Source organism: Megalops cyprinoides, chromosome 16, assembly GCF_013368585.1.
Source record: "Megalops cyprinoides isolate fMegCyp1 chromosome 16, fMegCyp1.pri, whole genome shotgun sequence".
In the NCBI taxonomy this organism is placed as follows: domain Eukaryota; kingdom Metazoa; phylum Chordata; class Actinopteri; order Elopiformes; family Megalopidae; genus Megalops; species Megalops cyprinoides.
In genome coordinates, this window is record NC_050598.1 from 8,135,000 (window position 1) to 8,155,772 (window position 20,773).

Genomic DNA, 20,773 nt, shown 5'->3' on the forward strand with positions numbered 1-20,773 from the left:
TCAGGCTCAGACCACATGTCAAGACGGTGATTACAATGCCTGTTCGTTTTGTCTCGACTTACCGGCAGAGGCATGGCAGTCACACCAGCAGGTGACTGTCGAAGGAGCGTTGTGCCGGGGCCACGCGGGAGGGTGAGGGTGGGGCGCGGGGGGGGGGGCGGGGCGGCGGGGGGATCGTCGGTGTCGGCGGCGTGTGGCGGGAGCGAGGCAGGGGGCCCGACCGGCAGCTGGAGAGGCCACTTGAAATGACAACGGCCCGTCGTTTCACATCACCGTCTCGCTGCGAGCAGAGAGGGGGCGGGGTGGTAAAAATAGCCAGGCCGTATTTATAGCCGCGTTGAAGTTTAGAGAACAAGACAAGACCTGGGTGAGAGGGAGAATCAGACGAGGCCAGCGATGCAGAAGGAATCTGGACTGTGGGGTGGGGCAGGCAGAGGTTGAGGTCTAAACAGGGTGTTGAAGGTAGGGCCGTACAGAGGACAGCATTTGGGCAGTGAAATTTCTTTGCCCAAGAATCATGATTTCCTCAATATCAGACCTTTCATGTTGCAGGCCCCACCTGTGGCTGAATGTTCATTTCATAGTAACCATTTGAAGGCCATGATGACTCAGGTCCACAAACCATTTCCCTAACCCCAACATCATAGGGTCTCACAAGTACATACAAGTAGATTGGAAAGAAGTAGATTGTTTCTATTTCTATGGAAACACTGTAAAGTGTATATCTGTTTTTTTCTAGAGCGGGGGTGGCCAAAAGGACTGTTTGAGATGGGTTCCTTTTTGATTGGGTAAGGAATACATTTGACTGTTATGAAGGCCATTTACAGTTTCTAAATTTATGGAATAATGCATGCATTTGCTATATATCATTTGCATTTTAATTTGTCTCTTAAAAGGCACCCAAGGTAATTTTCTGAAAAGCAATCAATACATGATGTTTAATGTACGTATGTCATTGAAAGTCAAAAGCAATTGTTAGCTCTCCAAAAAAGATAATGAGCTGTCAAAATATGTCCAGGGAAAGTATTTGTACCGTAGGTACAAAACACACTTCATGCAAATGTCCCTCACATGGGTATTCAGTAAATGCTTGCTAGGGTAAGCCAAACATTTTATGGATTTATGTTTTTCAGGTGACTACCACTGACACCTGTTAAAGTTAGCAGAGCAAGACTAAAGAGCAAAGACTAAAGAGATTATCATTAGCAGTGTGCCATGACTGAAATATGGTTAAATACCTTAAATACCTTTTAACCAGAAACACTACTTCTGCCCTGACCTTACCCCTGTGCGTGCATTTATTTCATCAAGGAAGGAGTGAGTGACAACCGCAACATATCTGTGGGTGATCACATGACCTTGCCCTCACGCAGACACACTTCCCAGATACACTAATTAGCAAACATGAGCATGACAACCTTCATAAATAGACGGCCCCCTGCTTAAGACACTGTCTGCTCGGGGCAATAATTATCATTATTTATTTCAGTGGTAGACACCCTCATCCATGGCAGCATACATAGCACACACGTTATGCATTAACCATTTGTACAGCAGCCATTAACAGATGCAGTGCAGGACAAGGGCCTTACTTAATCTTAGGCTGGCCTGGAAAATGAACCCGGCACCTCATGGTTATAAATCACTACACCACAGTGCCATTCTGTGATATATTAAGTAATTATGTATGTTTTACTGTTATTTCTGTTGATGTATATGTACAGGCTATATGCTCAATGATTAAGCCACTGGGAAAGGACATCCGCTACAAGGCAAATGATCATTATGGTACGCCCATATTTGCATCCAATATGGTAAAAGGTGGTATGACTGCACCATAGTTGTGTTGTGTAGACGTCCTTAGATCTGGAGGAGCATGACTAAACTGCAATGAGCCTCTTTAAGTCCTGTGACCATGCTGTGTCTTTGTTAGCAGTTCTGTTCTAAAATACAAAAGGATATGGTGCCTTCCCCCTCTTTCGGTGAGGCAGGGGAGATGAGCTTCTGTGAGCTTCGTTGGACGACCAGCGACTTGATTATACTGCTGGTAAGTGGATGATGCTTAGTAGTTTGCGCTCTACAGCGCCCTCGGAGGGTCGCACTAATTTGTGCAAATTAGACCACTGCGAATCAATCTAGACTAGAGCAATAAAAACGTTTCTGTCACGAAGGAAAACCTGCGATTACAATCAATCAAAACGGACTAATACCGCATCACTTTTCCTCCTCAAATATAGTGAATAATTAAAAATGACGATTTTAAATACATAAACATTACTGCAAAGTGAGGAGTAATCCACAAATAAGATGATGTATTATGCGTTTTTGGAAATTCTGTTTCATCGGTTTGGCAAAGCGTAAACGGAGCCAGGCCACAAAGCAGTTCTTTGGAATTTCACTAGATGGCAGCCAAGAGCTATTTTATCCAAACATTAACGCTGAAGCTATCCGTGTTTGACAGTGGTCATCCTCCTGTGGTTATGTCTCTTTTCATTTAAAAAAGGGGATTTACTGGTAAATTTTTGGACTTTTTGGGGGGTATTTGAAATGGAAGTGTTATGAAATTTTGAACCCACGCATAATTTGTTGCACATTTCCACTCTCTCCAGTTTGTTTCTTGTTAGCACACATTTAAATGTCAAGCCACTTCTTCTCCCTGTCAGTTTGCAGTGTTCACACAGTGTGGCTCCACAGCGAACGCAACAGATTGCTCCAGGGCACACAGAACCTTTTGCCCCCCACTTCACGCTAACCAGCTCCCTCCGCAGAAGCCGTGGCCTCCGAGTGCGTCCCTGATCCCTGGTCCTCAGCGCGAGTGGAGGACCCCATGGAGACGGGAGGGTAGCGAGCATCTGAGCATCCGTGCGTTCACAGCCCGATGAGCTGGCCCTCTGCCACCCTGCAAACTCCCCACGGACAAAGGTGTCAAGTGGAACCCAAGACTGTGAGAGGATTAAGAGGAAGAGCACCGGAAAGGTGAGTGAGGCTGTAACATGCCACCCCCCCCCCCCCCCCCCCTTGTCTAAGGCACCCCCCCCTAATCTCGCCCTCAGGCAAAACTCTTACATGCAGAGTTCACAACAACACTTTACATGAAAAATGTGATTGGTGTATTCCTGGGGTATTTGCTCCAGTTATACAGATTTTTAAGTATTTTGCCAACAATTTACCTGTTTCAGGTGTGTGAGGAACCCCTAATAGTAGTCAAACAGATATTCCAAAAGAACTGTAAAAATGACATTGTTGGTCGACTGTATGAGTACTTTTATTCTCCTAGAATGCACTGACATTTAGGGTACAAGTACATGTTTTGATTCCACAGAGGATAGGTAGCTGATAAAATGGAGGTAGCAACCCGTTAAATGTCCTGCCATCTGTGTCACACCCTTAGTCATACCCACCCGGTGACATCACTCTGAGTGGTGACGTGGTTTCCTCTCTGCTATTGCCACTAATTGGTGCGGGAACCCGGTGTGAAAACAGATGTACAGACCAAGACTGATGTACCTTTCCCACGAGGTCTAATTTCCCTCAGTTAGTCATTGACAACTGAACAATATCCTGAAGTAGTTTAAGTCATTCTAGGCCTTTAACCTGGACACCTGAGTGTCTACGTAAAGTAAATGAGCGAGAGTTTGAATGGTGTTCAAAGGTCAATGTGTTACCTATCTGCAGTACCTATTTATAAAAACAGAGCATATGAACTCTGCTTCAGACAAATTCTGTGAAGTTCAGCTGAACGTTACAAACAGGGCGTTTCACAAAGAAATGATATTTTCAAAAATTTAGCTCAGATAATTCATAGTTCTTAATCTTCATTAGACCCGTAACTAGTGCGTTACTGTTCGCACGAGGTTTGTGTAACACAAACTCTAACTTAACATACTAGCCGAAACTATTCGCTAATAGGTTCGAACGTTTATAAACAAACGCATGATTTTCGCTGGAAATAAAGATCCTTACTAACAGCGGACTACAAAATGTTAGTCTGTATATATCGATTTAGAAACGGGTTAATTTCCCGCGCTTGATATAGTAGGGGGTCTGTTGCGCTTCACTATTGATCATAAACCTGAAAGAATGTGTATGTGCAACACAGTATAGAAAATAACAGACCGTTTACCGTTTATACGATATGTCGACATAGGCTGAGCGATCAAGGCAGTGGGAGTAGTGGATATTTTCTATGGGGGCAGCCGCATACTTTTGTGTCCGCACTGTAGCAATGACTATACCATAGATTGTTGTTTGTCGTCTGTTTAAACAGAAGAACATGCCCAGACACGAGAAAGAAGACCGGTATGTACTTCAAAATAGTATCTGCCGCAGTGTACGTAATTCAATGCGGCTGATGCATGCTTCAAGTGATCTGCAATTGGACATGGTAGGAGGTTCGTTCTAAACAATCTATAGCTAGCTAACGAACAAGAAATTTGGACTCGCTGACATCTTTTCGGTTACAGCGAAGGCTTTCTTAATGAACGGTCCATCAGTCTGAAATATTGACGCACTAAAATACCGAATTGGTGGACAGGAAACTGCGCGAAACGCCAGTGACTGTGCCCTTATTTGTGGTTTATTTATCCATTTTGTGTTTTGATCCTCCAGGAAATGTTAGTCTGCGCTGCGTCCGGATGATGTAACCACCTGTCGCAAACGCTTCGGTTGAACAGGTGAGGACCATTTGTAACATATTAGTGTAATATTGTAATGTATCTGCCGTGCCCTCATTTCTTTTGTTTGAGTATTTCTATGTAAAGTAAAAGAAAACTTCGAAGACGTTTTGACTCGGTTTATGCACCGAAGGACGATCAAGGTGGCTCTGCATGCATTCTCATAGTCAACCTACTGCCACAAGCTTGCATAGCCATACTGAACCAGAGCTATGCATAAGTGTGTTAGAGTCGACTGGAGACATGAGTGTTCATGTATGAAGCGAGGACCCGAAAGCTACAATGAAAGTGACAGGTCACTACAGCATAAGCGGGGACGCGCTTACAGTAGTCAACAGTACAGCATTCTGCCTATGCGTTGATACGTCAGTTACAAATGCTTTAAAATAAGCGAGAACGATGGGGTTTTCCAAAACAAAAGAAAAAACATTAACGGCGTAATTTATTATGATTACCACGCGGCTGGAAACGGCGAATGAATGAAAGTGAGTTGCACATATCCCCTGCGCAGCGCCGCGCCGGGGTTCGCATTGCCTGCGCTCAGTGAGACACGCGGCTGCATGTTGTGCCGGGGGCACGACCGAGCGAGTACAGTAGTCTTTATCATTAAACGAAGGGAACCACAATTATACAGCTGATTCAGATCTCATTTTTATTCAATTTAAATAACAAATGTAGGCTATTTTTGGATTCTGCATCCAGAGGAGGAAATCGAATCGGTTCAAATGAATACGCGACTGCATAAGTCGGGGATTTGGTCGCTTCATTGATGGAAATCGGCAGCCGACACTGAGGGAACGCTAAGCGGCTTGTAACAATAACAGGTAGCCAACAGGAAAAGTCTCAAAAATGCATTATAATCAAAGGAGGCGTATATGCAATAAGAAGCTATCTAATATATAAAATCACGGACAAAGCAACTAATGTCAGAAATGCGCGTAGCAGTAGTAATAAGGATAGGTCATTGGTGTTATAACGACTGTCGTTTAAAGCAAATTTAAAGAATTTTTAATGTATTTAGTTGAGAAATAATGTTGCTAAATTGCAACTGTTCGTTTCATCAGGATTGGTACATCTAGGAAATGATGTAACTGCCTACTTGTAACGAACAATCGTTCATTTCAAGATATAGGCTTTTCATTAAAATGCTAACGCTCATTACGTTCGCGAGATCACATCATATCCTGAAAATGAATACATCAACAATTCAGGGGGGGGGGGGTCAAATAAGAACTCTCCACGCTCTCTGAAGTAACTGTGACAGTGACATCTGTAAAGAATTATCCAAGTGACAGCTCTGCATTGCCATCATTTCAGAGCGTTTCACATCTTGTTTGTGCGCAGATTCTTGGTGGCATTTCGCTACCATAGCCTTCAGCAGCGTGGCATAAGTCTGTTTTTACGTATATTCGCCCTCTACTCATTCTACCTGGCAATTCGAGCGATATCGGCATGGCCGTCCTTATGCATAGCTGGCCCTTTGAGATTCATTCGACACCTCGGGTGTGTTGTGTAGATGCGCTGATAACGCCAGGACAAGACAATTTGCATTGAAAGAATACCTTCAACGGAGTTAGCAAGCGGTCGCTATGGCGCGTCTCTTTAACAGTGAGCTCAACAAACAAGTGACACGACACCGCAGAATGCTCGAGTCAGAAAAGAGGAACCGATACTAACACTGTTCTTATATTCTCTTAAACCCGCCGAGACGAGGACCGGAGTCGGAGGGTGGAGAACGTGTCATAGATTTTAAGATACAGGCTAAACAATCCGAACTATAAACTCTTCCATATTTCACGATTTCAGAAAACGCCACCGGAGGGGTGAGACAGCTCTACCCCCGTGTCCATTCGACCGACCGACCGACCGACCATGGCAGCTAAACTGAACCCGAACGTCCTGTACGTCCGGGAGCCCCGTGAGCAGGACTCTGACCGCCTGGCGCAGGCCGAAGCGGGCGAGGAGTCCTCCGACAGCGACGGCGAGCAGGAGGAAGCCTCGCACAAGCTCATCAGGAAAGTGTCCACCTCGGGTCAGATACGCGCCAAGGTAAGGAAACGCGTTTCCCCAGATGTGCCGTCTGGGGCTTCTCTTCGCCGCTTCGTCGATGTATTACGTTGCTCGGGTTTGTTTGTCGTCCGTTTAACACATCGACCTTCGCAAAGAGCTCATTTGTTCGCACTGAAAGTGGCTGTTCGCCGCTGATTTTTTTTTCCAATGCACATGTATTTATTTAGTTAATTTGCACATTGCATGTTGCGGTATTTTCATTGTTTGTGCTAATGTGCTTTTCGGCCACACACGTGTTATCTGCGCTGGTCAGGACTTGCCTTGTAGTATCCCCGGTACTTCCCTCAAAGCAGGAACAAGAGACCTTAGTTGTGATTTGTAATTAATTTAGTCAAGGTTAACTGTAGTACCGAAAACTGAGATTCCAAACGCAAATTAAAAGCGTTTTAATTAATTAGCCGTGGAACAGAGACTAATAATTTGTTGCATTTTTTTTCTATCTGTGTTTATTTTAAAGACAGTTATGTGCGATTTGATTATGTGCACTTCGTTGTGACCGATTACTACGGCAGTTTTCTTTTTTGATCTGAGGGGAATGAGGGGGCAGGGAGGGGGTGGGGTGTTGGAAAAGCTTCATTAATGTTAATTAAGGGCTGCAGAGGATGGGTGTAATTTAAGGTCTTAATTACTTAGCAGTGGCAGGGGCCAGTGACTCAAGCTTAGGAGGGTCATGTTTAAAACGTTTTTCATCAGTACCAGGGCTGGTGGAAGTCTACTTCTGTGGTATTCATCAGTAGCTACAGGTTCATCCGTGTGCCTCCGCAAGTCAAGGATGAGGCTGCCTTGCTGCTCTTAATTCCCTCAGTGTCCTTTACACTCCTACACAGGTGCCTTACAATAGTGCTGACACATTAGCAGGGCACAGTGCTCCTTACCATATCACCACACATTTTGTATTTATGGACCAGATGGTCAAGTCAGTGTGTTTCACACTGAAAATTCATTGCTGAGGTTACAAGTGTTGTGATCTCCTGACTTGCCATAATCATTCTTGAAGGGGCGTGGTCTAGGACAGAACCTCCATAGCCAGCACAGCAACACAGACAGAACCGTAGCCCTCCATTACCAACCGGAACCTGCAGGACAGGGGACAGAAGGAACACAGGAGCTGAATATCCTCTCACAGTAGTATGTCTGTGTATCAGCTAATTCAGTGTCACTGCTCTGGAAGGGAAACTGGATGTTAAACAGAAGATTGTTACTCTTTCTTTCTCACATTACGAGACCGGAACTTCAGCCGTGTCAACCCCGGCTGACTGCTGACAGTCGTCTCGCTTGCTGGAGTTCCACAAAGTTATGGGGTGGGCCACTCTGGGTGCGGCAAAGCATGAGGGTGATCTTGCACAGGGACACAGCTGCTCACGCTTACTGCTTCACACGTCGCCCAAAGAGCTGGGGGGGGGAGCAAAGTGACCGCTTAGTTTGCAAATGAGCACATGCGTGGAAACTGCTGCAGTTTGCGTGTTCGTGTTCCTCAACAGGTAAAGTGTGTACCCCCGATCCTGACAGCTGTGGAGGGCACTGGGAAACCTTAAACTTGTTAACGATAGAGGAGGATGTCCCAGCTTCTTTGAACAGTCCTGTAATGTTTTTAGCAGTGCCTGAGTGAAGTTAAAGTAACTAGGGGCCACATCTGATGTGCGTTTACTTCGTGCTTTAATCCGGTGCATTGCACTTTAGAGGCAGATCATGCCGGAAAATACCGCAGTAACATACAATAAAAATTACTTGTGTGTACAAATGAGAGCGATTCCTTGACAGGCTCCACAACATTAGAGGTGTATGTGTCGACCAAAGGAAATGCGAGAGGGTTGTGTCAGAGTGGGTTGGATCAGACGCAGAATGGCCCAGCAGTTGCGATACAGAGCCCATCTGAGCATTTGCTCAGTGTCCGTGGTGACCTCTGACCTCTGCATGCCTCTCCCTGAGGCTGGGGGGGGCCTTTGCCCTAGCCCTACTACCATCCGAAAATCTGAAAAGCTCATCTGACGCATACGTGCTAAATGGAGTGGGAGTCTGCCGCGAGGAGGTGACACGACGCAAGGTGTTAGGAAGAGGGAGGGGTGGGTTTTTCGCACCATTTCGCTCAGCAGAAACGCCAGGTCGACTCCAGGCCTCGCGGCCAGTTTGCCGGCTGGAGGGAGTTTGGCCGGGCGGCGCTCTCCCTCGGGTAGGTCAGACCTCAGCCCAAGCAGCTGGGCACGCGCGGGCTCGGAGCTCAGCTGCGTGATTAGGTCGTACCCACCTGTCCTCACGGCGGAGATTAACCTGGTCACCGATCTCCAGGGATTTAGCCTCTCCGACAACAATAGCCTGATTACTGCACCTCTGCGGATCAGCGGCAGTGCCTTTATTCAGCTCGGGGAACAAGAGGAAGTGCAGGTTTTTTTTTTTTTTTTATGAAAGATGATCACACAGATTTTACACACTTTGAATCACAGTGTCCACCCTTCCTCCATCTCAGATGATTCGCAGTCAGTTGATATCCATAATTGTACCGAAACCCATTTAGATATTCAAACCAATTAGTAAATCGGTAAATACAATGTAGCTTTTGCTACACGCAGCAGTGTAGCATAGTTGTAAGAAGCAGGGCTTATAACTGAAAGGTTGCTGGTTCAATTGTTGCTGTATCCTTGGGCAATGTATTTAACCCAGAATTGCCTCAGTAAATATCCAGCTTGCATAAATGGATAAAGTTGTAACCTATGTAAATCGCTCTGGATTAGAGTGTCTGGTAAATGACAATAATGTACTGTGAATGTACTTATTATTCAAGATGCAAGTATATTTCTACTTATCCACACATGTGTAAGCTTTATCAGGCGTGAGATTCAATTAGCTGGTGATGTTATATCAGTCACAGATGGCCCACTGGATCAGGCCATAGCGTGGCTGTGGCAGTGGGTGTGACAGCCGGGGCATGTCGAGATGGGTAGGTTTAGTGGAATATTTTTTGGGGAAGCAGTCACCGGCATCCGGTAACAGGTTGTTGCCACAGGAATGAAACGTAAGCCTTCCTTTCTTCATTAAATGGCCTTTTTTTTGCCTCCAGGGAGAGTTACGTAAAGCAGCAGATCCTTTCTCCTCAGGTTTTGTTTGTGCACCACGTACGGACAAAAGAAAGTACAGTGTAGAGGAAAAGAAAGAGAGAGAGAGGACAGCAGCTGCATTTATTTAGATGAACCCCCCCCCCCCCCCCGCCCCCAAGCTCTGAGCAGAACCGCCACGCTCACCACAGAGGAGCTAAAGGAAAGGACTTCCCGCAGCAGCAAACTAATTAGCCCTCTCTCAGCAGGGCGATGGGTGTGCGGAGACGCCGCGTTTCAGAGAAGTAATGCTGTTCAGCGTGTCAGCATTAATCTGCCCCTGACAGTCAGTGTGGAAGCAGCGCCCTGAGAATGTATAGAATTCAAACTTGTTTTTTTCATGGTTTGTGAAATAGCCAGTGCGCCATGTTGCAAATCTTGGCCCTCACTCCCCCCCCAACCCCCCACCCCCCCCCCCCATCCCCGCCGAAGCACGTAATGATATTGATGTTGGTCCAGGTCTGCATCCTCCTTGGCATTTTGTCACATTGTGCAGGGCTTGGCTCTGCTCGTCGCAGTCAATATGCCCAGTGGTGTCTGCCTCAGGTCTGTAAAGGCAAGGCCTGCTTTGGAGAGGAATCAATTCTGATTCTGACCACGCACCGGTGTGTCACTCGGACACCCCGGGGTTTCAGGTTGACTCACCGTTTCCCAAAATGTCGGTTTTCATCTCAGGGGCATGATAAGTTGAGGACGGATGACTAAAAATGGTAAAAATACACCGACTTCAAAACAAAAACTGTGGTTTGAAGAGCCGGGTTGTTTCCGACTCTGGGCCAAGACAAGCAGTAGATTGTTCATCCTCTGCTTGGTGCGCTTGTATAAGCTATATTGACTACAAGTATTGACTTGGCATGACTGGCAAGGATAGCAGTGGAACTTCATTAAAGAAAGACAGGTCCGGTGACTGAAGGTTGTGCTGCCTTTAGCCAGCATGGCTCTCACGTTCAGCCAGGAATTTCACGGCGTTATCAGGGAGACCCACTTTCAAATTCAGTAATCTTCTCTCCCTCGCCACACACACAGGTGTATGTCCGTCCTTTCAGTCCGCCTGTCTCCATGGTGCCCACAGCTGTCTTTATCATGCAGTTGGTGCAGGGTTTGTGTAAGCTCCAGGGAGAGTTGGTATGCACTCGCTTATCTGGGAGCGCAGTGCCTGAGTTATGGTGGCAGCTTTTAGCAGGCCTCTGGGAGGAATCCGCTGCTCAATACTGGAATGGCTGGAGCGGGAGATGATCTATCCGGAGTGCCAGCAGGGAGATGGATGCTCTGCCTCTCTGTCTGGGAATGATCCAGATTAGGCGATCCAGCTAGGAGATTGGAGTTTGCATGGGACAGGTGCAGCCATATGTATGTGTGACACAGCAGATGTGATTTAGAATGTGCGTGCTTCCTGGTGGCTGCCGTATTTATTGTTTTTTTTTTCTGCCGTGGCAGAAGCATTTTGTTGCCATCTAGGCAATGCAGTTTTGTTCCATAACTGCAAAATGGTTAGAGCTGCATTTTAGTGCTTTGGACACATTTTTAGTCTTACTTAATCTCTTCAGGCAAATCCTGATTTTTTGTTGTCATAATATCCACACACAACCAGATTCCATTGTAGTTGACAGTTGGCAGGTCAGTTGTAGTGTTCTTAGAATCTGTTACCTTGTATTAATAGTAGCTCTTCATTTGTTCACAGGAGAAGGGAACCCTGAGAGTTCCCCCCTGAGATATCACCTGTTTTTTTTTTTTTTTTTTAATAGAGCCCACTATCCTGCATCTCTTTTGACTCCCAGTGTCATTCTCATACTCAGTGGTATCAAGTTTCCAATGATGGAACTCAAACCCAGGGGTTGCTGGGAAATTGCCTTGCCACATTGCTCTGAGGATGGGAGCGGCTTACAGGTGAGGGGAGAGTTTACAGATCTCGTTCATCTCCCTGTGACTCGGCTGGACTTGTGCAGCCGATAGACAGGCATAATTCGTCAGGGAGAATCGGCTGTCACTCACACATGTGAATGGGTGGAGTTTCCAGGAGTGGCCAAGGGGCGGGGTTAGCGACCAAAAGGCCATGTGCCATTTGGAGGTGAAAATGGTCTCACAGAAGCTTCCTTAGAGCAGGAAGTTAAACGTGTCGGTCACTCACGTCTTTCAAAGCTGGCGTGACAGGGGGACAGTGCCGCATGGCCGCCCGTCCCTGTCCAAGAGAGTCAGCTGCTGCGGTGGAGAGGCCTTTGGTTTTCAAGGACGTGCCTCATCTGCAGGAGACCGCTCCTGCGTCTGGTCTCTCCCTCTCCCTCCCTCCCTCCCTCTCTCTCTTTCTCCCTCCCTCCCTCGCTTCCTCTCTCTGTCCCTCTCAGATCGAGCCCGTATCTCAGTCTCATCCCGCATTCAGATAACAATTTCAGTTGAATCAAATCGAACGATCATTGGCATGACAGCGGCATTTTATTATTTCTCCATGGGCTGTATCTCGGGGTGGTATAAATAATATGAAACGAGGCGCAGACATGTGCAGTTTCTCCTCTGCTGTAGCCCCCCTCCCCTTCTTTCCCTCTCCATCTCTGTCCTTTTCTCCATCTTGCTATCTGTCTCGCTCTGCCGACTTCATGATTAATCCTCAGACGCCCCTGACAATCTGTTACCCACAGAGGAAAAGTTGTAATGATGAAAATCTCCAGGATGCAGGGAGACAGGCGTGTTTCGGCGGTGTCGGTGTGCAGTGGGTGGGGGTGGGTCACATGACACCCAGAGGGACCACAAATCCGATGTCTTACATAACAGACACTTAAGCAACGTCTTCCCAGGGACTGTCAGAGTTCTGGCTCGGTGGGAAATCAGACAGAAATAACTGATAAAGGAAAGACAGGGGGAGAAAAGCGTTTTCGCTTGGGAGGTGTGTTTTTTCTCTCCTTCTCTTATAGGAGGGGTCGAGCACCGTGACCGTGACCATGATGAATGGCTTCTGTTTGCAGTTCTCCCTCAAAGGGTTGGTTTTGGGGCGAGCGTGGCGGCGCGGGGCCGCGCTCAGCCGCACGGGGGCAGGTGGGAAAGAGACGGAATGGGGAGCGCCGTGCTCACTAATGGAGATGGATGGCCTTGAGCACCACCCCCGTCACCGTGCCGAGAAACTCGCCGGCGGTCACGAGGGAGCGATGTGTTGGAGTCCCTCCCCTGTGGCTAGCAGCAGGCCTCTGTCACCAAGTGGGGAAAAAGCATTAGCTCAGAGGCAATTCAATATGTTTTATTATCTTACTCTTAGTGTAAAACGTATGCTAATACATATGCACTGACCATGTCCAGCAATGGCGGCTAACTCTCCAACAGTGTAGCAAAGAGGCTCCTTGTGTTATTTCACTCTTCCCATTTCAAGTTGTTTTACTCTTACCTTTTAGCAGATACATTGATGGATAGACACACAGATAAATGGACAGATCCGAGTGGGGCCAAAACTATAATTTTAGTGCTCTAGAGGAAGCCAGTAAGTGTGTGAAAATGAAACCCAGTCTGTGTCCCCTTTACAAGACTGATTTTTCTTTGCCTGGTAGGTCCAATCAAACACTTCTCCTGGATTAGTTCCTTTCAATTACAGGCCTAGGTGACCTTGAAGCAGCGTTTCATGTTTTTTTTTTTTTTGTTGTTTGTTTGGGTTTTTTTTTGTGAGTTTCGAGTCTCTTGGCTTTTAAAAGAAGAAACCAAAAACAGGAAAGAACCCTATTTTTACATTTCCTCTTTTTTTATCTCGAGACACTTGTTGTCACTGAAAATAATGTCTCGCTGGTTCTCGACAGTGCGTTTCAAAACCCTCTGAAAAAAAACGGAAGCAGCTGAAAGCAGGGTGCGTATTACGGCAGGGGACATGTTCTCGCCCCTCCCAGTGATGGGTGCCGGACTGCACCGACTCCACAGAGAAGGAGAGGCTTTTGGTTTATGAAAAGCGGGCTTTTATAGTCTTTGGGAAAGTTTGACCTTGACAAAGGAGCTGAAAAGTGGACTGGCATGGGCAGAAAGGCCGTGAGTCTCAATGCTTTCATAAAAAATGGTTAGAAGACTCTTCTTCTACACTTAGAAATGCATATACCACTGCCTGCCCCGGCTGTCAGTCATGCCCCAGTTAATTGTACCTAATTGTCGTGTTGAATCTGCAGGCCTGACTGTATGGAGAAGGACTCTGCTGTACACTGACATACAGTGTGGTGTGAATGGAGAAAAGAGTGCATACTGAGAAGTCACATCTGCCAGTGACACCTTTCGGGGGCGTGCTGCGAGCCGATCTCCCGGCACCCGTCCCTCTCGGAGCTGAAGTGGCGCCAGCGAGGGTGCGGAGGGGGGCTGCGACTGACAAGCTCTCGCGCCGGTGAGGGAGGGGGAAAAAAATCAGATGACTAGTCTCCCAAAGGGGCGCAATCAGCGGCTATTGTTCTGTGGAGGGCCTGGCCGATTCCAGGGGTGGGGGCAATCATGGCCCCATGTGCGGTGGTGGCCCCTGTCAGTGAGGCGGCTGTGTGTGGGGGGGGCAAACCCATGGCCAAGGGCCCGTTTCCCTGGTAGCGCTCCGTGGCCTCTCCACCACATTCAGCCCAAGGAGTCAGAGCTCAAACACTCCGTCTTGCTGGAGAACATTTTACATGCCTAGAAATGAGCCTTCGTTATCAGCTGGAAGAAACAGGGTTGCCCATATGCAAGTGTGACAGTGCATATGTGCACCCTGGGGTTTGAACTGGAGAGAACACAAGTCCCTGATTTGTCCCTCTGTGTCCCTGTTTATCCTTTTGACAGGCTTCTCCATTAGTTTCCAGAACATTCTTTCCAGTCGCTGTGGAGACAATTGAAATTTGAAGAATGAGAAATGTGAGGTGTGGTTCACACCCGTGTGTTGAGGTTAGAGAGAAGCATGTAGCACAGCTCTGTTTTTGGGGGCAGTCTGGTCCGGGGAGGGGGGTCGGTGTTGACTCTGCCTGCAAAGCTCCGCAGAAAGAGCAGTGAGGCTGTAACTAGGTTGAGAACAATATGAGGCAGAAGCCATGAAGGAAGTGGTTTTCAAACCGAGCTTAGTTTTTTTTTATATTTAACAGTTTAGTGCAGTGTTTGTCAATTTATAGGCTTACTGGGGTATTTTTGGCTGCAGCAGGAAGACGTCTAGTTTCAGGAAGACTGCGGGTTTAACTGCGCTCATTAATTCCCGCCATTACCACTGTGCAAAAAAAGAAATGCTGAGTTTGTCAGCAGTGAATTTAGCAATTACAACGTAAGTCAGGTCAGCCTGCTTCAGAGGGAGTGTGTTGAGCACGTCCCCCGTGGTATTTTTGGTTTTGACTTTAATAGAGCGCATTTCTATTGATGAGGGGAAAAATAGCTCAAGGTTGTGTTGCTGTCCTGCACAAAGCGCGGCGCATAAAAAAGCTCTTTGGTGCACACTCCCTCAATCTCAGGAAGCGGAAGAAATGTGCAAATTGGGAAAAGGGAAAGGGCATTTTTCTCTCCGGCGAAGGACACGGGGGTGAGGCTTTGTCAGGGCGTCCTTTGTGCCACCTCCTTCTGAGCCGGCCGACCAGGGCGGCCATTAACAGGGGCGTGACGGACATGGACAAACGACCCGAGGCCACCGGGCAGCAGCGACTGGCGACGTGCAAGGAGCGTCGTAAAAGCCGCAGTCAGAGAGGTGTGCGCTGAAGTGGGTTTGCTTTTTCTGTTTGACGTGCGCCACGCCCTTTCATACATGAACGAGTGCTCGTGTGTGAGAGGGTGTGGCCGTCTGATACAGCAGAACTGAAACGGCTGCTGCCACAGATATGCAAACAAGCTGCTATAGACGCACTGTAGCGTTCAGACTCAGAATGATTCTGATACAGTCTTATCCAGTGTGGCTGCCCTAGCTCTTTCATACTTTTATACAGTTGTCTGTTGCTGTCAAAATAATAGGTCAGTCCAGCCTATGGTTAGAGTAAGTGGTGTTGTGCTTTTTATTGGAGGTGGTAAAATGCTTGGATGAAATAGAGCCGGGAGAGGCGCGCCTCTTGCCAGAGTGGGGTAGGCTGCCAAAGTGCAACTCATTGATAGAGGACCTCATTAGATTACAGAGAAAGGCAAACGGGACAGGTACCGTCTTTGGAGTTTTCCCGATGAAGACGGCCAAAAACAAAAAAGCTTTGCAATCTTATTAGCGGAGGCCGCTCCTCTTTCTCCATCATCCTTAATTAAAAAAAACAGCTTTTGTAATGCAGTAAATCAGTTTTCAGGTTTGATCTGCCGGCCAGCTCTTTAGTTCCGGAGAGCCACCTTCCCTTTCTCCCGTTCTGATTGGTTGGCTGCTTACATAAACCCCGACCCAGATGAAAAGTGGAGCCTGTGAAGGTGGCCCCAACCTTGAGCTAAGTGAAAACCCATCTCCCATGGTTATGGCTTGTGCTGAGACTGCCCTCATCTCCCTAGAATCGTCTTAGTAATGGCACCGGTGCCTGCCACTGAAAAAAATGTCCAGATATGTTCTGTCACCGTGACACGATCCGAATGCAGACTCAGGTGGCTGGGACATTGGTTGATGGGATACGGCGCCTCCCACAGTGCGGGACTCTGGTGGGTCTTTGGCCTCTTATTTCCCTGAGTATGCCCCGGTTTTTTAGGAAACCGCATTTGGTTGTTTGCCGTCTGGAACCAGGCCAGCGGCAAAAGGAGCCTGCTCATTCGGCTGAGTGGCCGGCTTTGGCACGGGGCACAAGGGAGCCCAACAGCCCTGACACTTTTAGCGGCACAGCGAGGCGCCCCCCGGGAGGCTCTTCGTTATGACACGCCTCCACAAGGAGACCTTTAATCAAGGAACCGGGACAGGGGTGGGAGGCGGCGAGGGAGAGAACAGGTCACCCAGCACGCGGTGAAGAGGCGGATGAGAGGTCGCGTCCCTCCAATCAGAATGAAGGAGAAACAATGGCGAGGTATCAGATCCCCCCATAAACAAAGAGCCCGAGACAGGAAGAGATTGCCGCTGCATTGCGTGGACGGGCCCTTTGTTGTAGGCTGCAAGGCGTGATACTGCCTTTTGTTTTCGATCTGCGCTGGAAAATGCCACAGCGCACGAAAACCACCTGAAGGCGTGCGCCCAGCAAAATTACATAAGCATGTTTCAGCACAGATTTACCCTCTTTCTTTTTAAGGACAGAAATGGAGAGCTGAGTGAGGTATTCCTTCTTCTGTGCATCCTCAGTTAAGCGGTCTTTGACACAGGAGCCTCCCGGATCTTTGCTATGACAGGCCCCTTGCGTTTGTAAAGAGTGCTCTGTCATGCTGAGTTCACAGCTGTGAGAGAAGCCACACACACACACACACACACCCACCCACCCACACACCAGCTCCTGCTACAACAGGGTCAGGCCAACAGCTCCATTTGATAAATATCCCCAAGGATGAACATGAGAGGTCAGTGAGTTCAGATCTGGGGTGAGACCAGACTCCTGTACCCATGAGCTAAAGCTGTTTTTAAAACACAGCTCCCTCTATCTAATTGGTTCACAAAATATGTGAATGGTGTGCAGTTATAATCACCACTAGTCATTAGGAAAAGAGCAAAGCAACAGCATGATATCAATGAATGATGTTTGGATATCTTCCCTCATAATTATGGCTGAGACCCCTCTCAGAGTACACTATTCCTGGCGTTTATGAAAACGTACAGCGTGCGCGTGTGTTTTTTCTTCTATTCCTCGTCAATCTAGCGCGTGACTTCTTCATTCCAGCTCTGTGTGTGCAGATTGGCGGCCTTTTGTTGGTGTTTCAGAGAGTGCTTTAAGAGGATAGAACGAACCCTGTAGAGTGTGTTGCATTTGAAGTTGTGTGTTTTTGGTGACATTCGGGGAGTAGGTGTGAAGGGGTTTGTGGGACGTGGGGTTTGCAGTGAGGAATCCCAGGCTGTTGTCAGGGTACACAGCAGCACCACAGGCTGAGGCAGATGGCATGGAGTTTGTGTCGGCCTGTGGAGTTTGGCGACTGGGGGGGGGGGGGGGGGGGGTTCACCCTACCTCCCCATTTGTTGCATTGGGGCTGATAGGCAGAGGAAGAAAGTGGGCCCCAGGGGTAGGGTGGGCTGTGTGGGTACTGGGGCCGGGAGGGCTGTTCCGCCTTTGCTGCATCCAAAAGCAAACCCTCGACTGTGCCAGAGCAGCCAGGGAGGTGGATTCGTGCCACCCACGCCACGCACCCTCACACGTTCCCACTCTGCAGCTTTTTAAGGGCCCTTGTTCAACTTTTTTGAGTCTTAAAAACGCCTGTGATTCAGCAGTGCCCGCAGAACCATAGACCCCTTTTTTAGTCGGGAACCGGAATCATCTGTCATTCCACACTCAACAGCTTGTTGAAAGGCATCTCTGCAGTCAACAGGACAGTGGACATCACTGGAATTATCACAGACGAGAATGTACAGATTTCAGGTTCGAACGCCTGTGCTCATATAGCGCATCGTACCAAAACTTTAAGCACCACAGTGACGGACGGACTCATCGTCTGAAGAAGCAGGAAAGCATCTTCACCCAGTCATAGACAAGCGTCAACAGTGTAATCTGACCACTGACTGCCACACAAGGCCAGCATATCGCCTGGTCTGTTCGGAAAAGTACATTAGGAGCACACAAGGCTTGTCCCACCACAGCAACCCAAATTCTTCCCTTTCTTAATTGGTTTTTATGTTGTTATATCAGTGCGTAGCTAGCTCTTTGCATTTTCAAAAGCAGAAATCAATATACAAAAGCATTTATTAGAAGTTGTGAAAATCAACACATAAAAATGTTTAGAATAAACCTGTGAAGTCAAATCGGGGTTTGTGCTTTGTTCCTTTATCGCGAGCCTCTGACCTCCTGCTACCGTTGCGCTAAATTGCGACACGGCTCGGCCCCTTCAGCGCGATGAAGATCGGTACAGACGTCCCCTGCCCTCGCGGCCGTGCCCTTCTTCCTCCTGATAAGAGGGTTAGCGTCACTAGTGTCACGGGCTTTGTGTATAAACAGAGCCGGCAAGCTGATGTGGCCTGCAATTACCTTTCAGTTTTAACCTGCGTGTCACCTACACCAAACCATGCACAGGGGAGCTGATGTCACGGAGTATGCTGTGCCTCTCTAGGGACCAAACCCCACAAGATGCTTTCATTGTACGCTGAGGGGATATATCTTTGATGTCTGCACAGCACACATGTTGTGATTTCAGCCCAAGTTTAGCTCTTTTAAATTGCCCTTGTGAGTTTGCTGCAAGATTGCCACGTTTACAGGTGAATTTGGGCATGTGCGTGCTGAAAACGAGTCTTGGAAGTGCTCTGACTGTACTGTGTGCCAGGTCCAGGTGACCAATGAATAACGCTCTTGCGAGCACCTTAAGAGCTGTGCGTGGACACCGAGCTTTTATCAGATTCCTCTTCACTGCGTGGTTTCGTAAGCAGTGAGTGGCTGCCAAGGGCCAGCAAAAAGTAATCACTCAACAACGTGCCAGAAAAGAACGGCTCTATCCTCTAAACTGTTGGTGTTTGAACATCTCGGCACAGAGCACCGAGAGACCTGTGGAACGAGAAAGATGCAGTGTACACGGCAAACAAACAGCAAGCTGGAAACTCAAGCCGGACTGAAACTGGAGATGAAGAATTTATGTAGCTTGTATTTGTGATGAGGCAGAGGGTGGAGGGGGGGTTGTTTAATCTGTCTGAAAGCAGCTACCAGCACAAACAACACGACCGCAGAGCGAGAGGAAAGGCATAGCCAGGCGGTGGGGTGGAAACAGCTGGTGTCTTTGTGTGTCCCTCAGTTATATTAGATGATTTAAAACATTATCCGGCAGCGTAAGTGACCAGTGGGATGCACTGCACGGCTCTTTAATTCTGCTCAGGTCCTGATGGGCTGAAACATATCTCAGTACCCACCTCCCAATTCAAAAACCTCAAGAAGTGTCAAGCCCTGACTCTCTCTACCTGATGCACAATGGCCTGTATATGTGTGACCTTTGAAGTGATTTGCGCTGAAAATGACATATTCCTTACTGGTTGTGAAAATTAAACTGTACAATATTTGTGAGCAAAAAAAATAGTTTCACGGGTTTAGCTTGGTCCTAGGCCCAGATCAGTTGCCAGTATTCAAAGTATGACCAGTTCAGTTGCGTAGTGAAAGTGATACTTCAGATACTTAAAATCACAAGGTCAGAGCAGAGCACAGTGGGCCAAAAACATCTTTTTTAGGCAAATTTATACTAAGTACTTACATTTGAAGTTCTTATTAATCACATTAAGCAGCCCTATCACAGGTGACGGACAGAAGAAAGTGCGTGCAAAACTTGAAGTGCTGTTTATCGTGAAATTGCTTTCACTTTGAAGGGAAAAACCAAGGGTGTGTCGAGCCTAATTTGTCCCCCTCATCAAACAGCCCTGTCAGATTGTGTGAAGTCAGCGTCCGTAAGATACGTCTGTCAAACGTGTTTGTGTCCGCTCATCACCAGGTGGCTTTTATCCGTCACAGGCCTCCAATCAACAGAACCTGCGCAATTAGTCACGGTGTGTTTTCTACAGTGGTGCGCGTTCAGAGCTGTTAGAGTGGAGGTTTGCGAACCATCTGAGTGCTGCAGCTCTCTTTCAGGTAGACTGGCGTTCCGCCCAGCAGGAGGATAAAGTTAGCTCTGTAAACGAGGCTGTTTTTCTGTAAATGAGGGCAGAGTACCTCAGAGTACCCTCATCGTCAGAGACTTCTCACCCTTCCTTTTACGTTGACCTTGGAGCTTGTGGCGGAGTACAGGTATAGGTATGGGTACGGGGGTGGGGGGGGGGGGGGGGGGCTGAGGGGCCAGGGAAGGAAGGAGGGCTGTAACTTTGCAGACAGAGACGGCGATCGCTCCGCCACTCGCCCGGGCGGCAAGAGCGCGTGACTCCGCCCCTCTATCCCGAGGTTGCCACCACCTCCACGACGGCAGCCCCCACCCCCTGCTGATTGGGCGATCCCA

General features: G+C 47.9%; 1 protein-coding gene across 4 annotated transcripts in view; it reads left to right on the top strand.

Annotated features, from left to right (window-relative positions):
- Positions 1–4,166: 4,166 nt before the first annotated feature.
- si:dkey-172j4.3 (diacylglycerol kinase delta) overlaps positions 4,167–20,773 on the top strand; it is a 60,920-nt gene continuing 44,313 nt past the window's right edge. The window contains exons 1-3 of one of the 4 annotated variants that reach the window (XM_036548118.1): positions 4,167–4,299; positions 4,609–4,673; positions 6,480–6,722. In XM_036548118.1, coding sequence (XP_036404011.1) covers positions 6,546–6,722 — 177 coding nt within the window. In that variant the 5' untranslated portion in view covers positions 4,167–4,299; positions 4,609–4,673; positions 6,480–6,545. The other 3 variants (XM_036548120.1, XM_036548119.1, XM_036548121.1) reach the window with 3 other exon arrangements.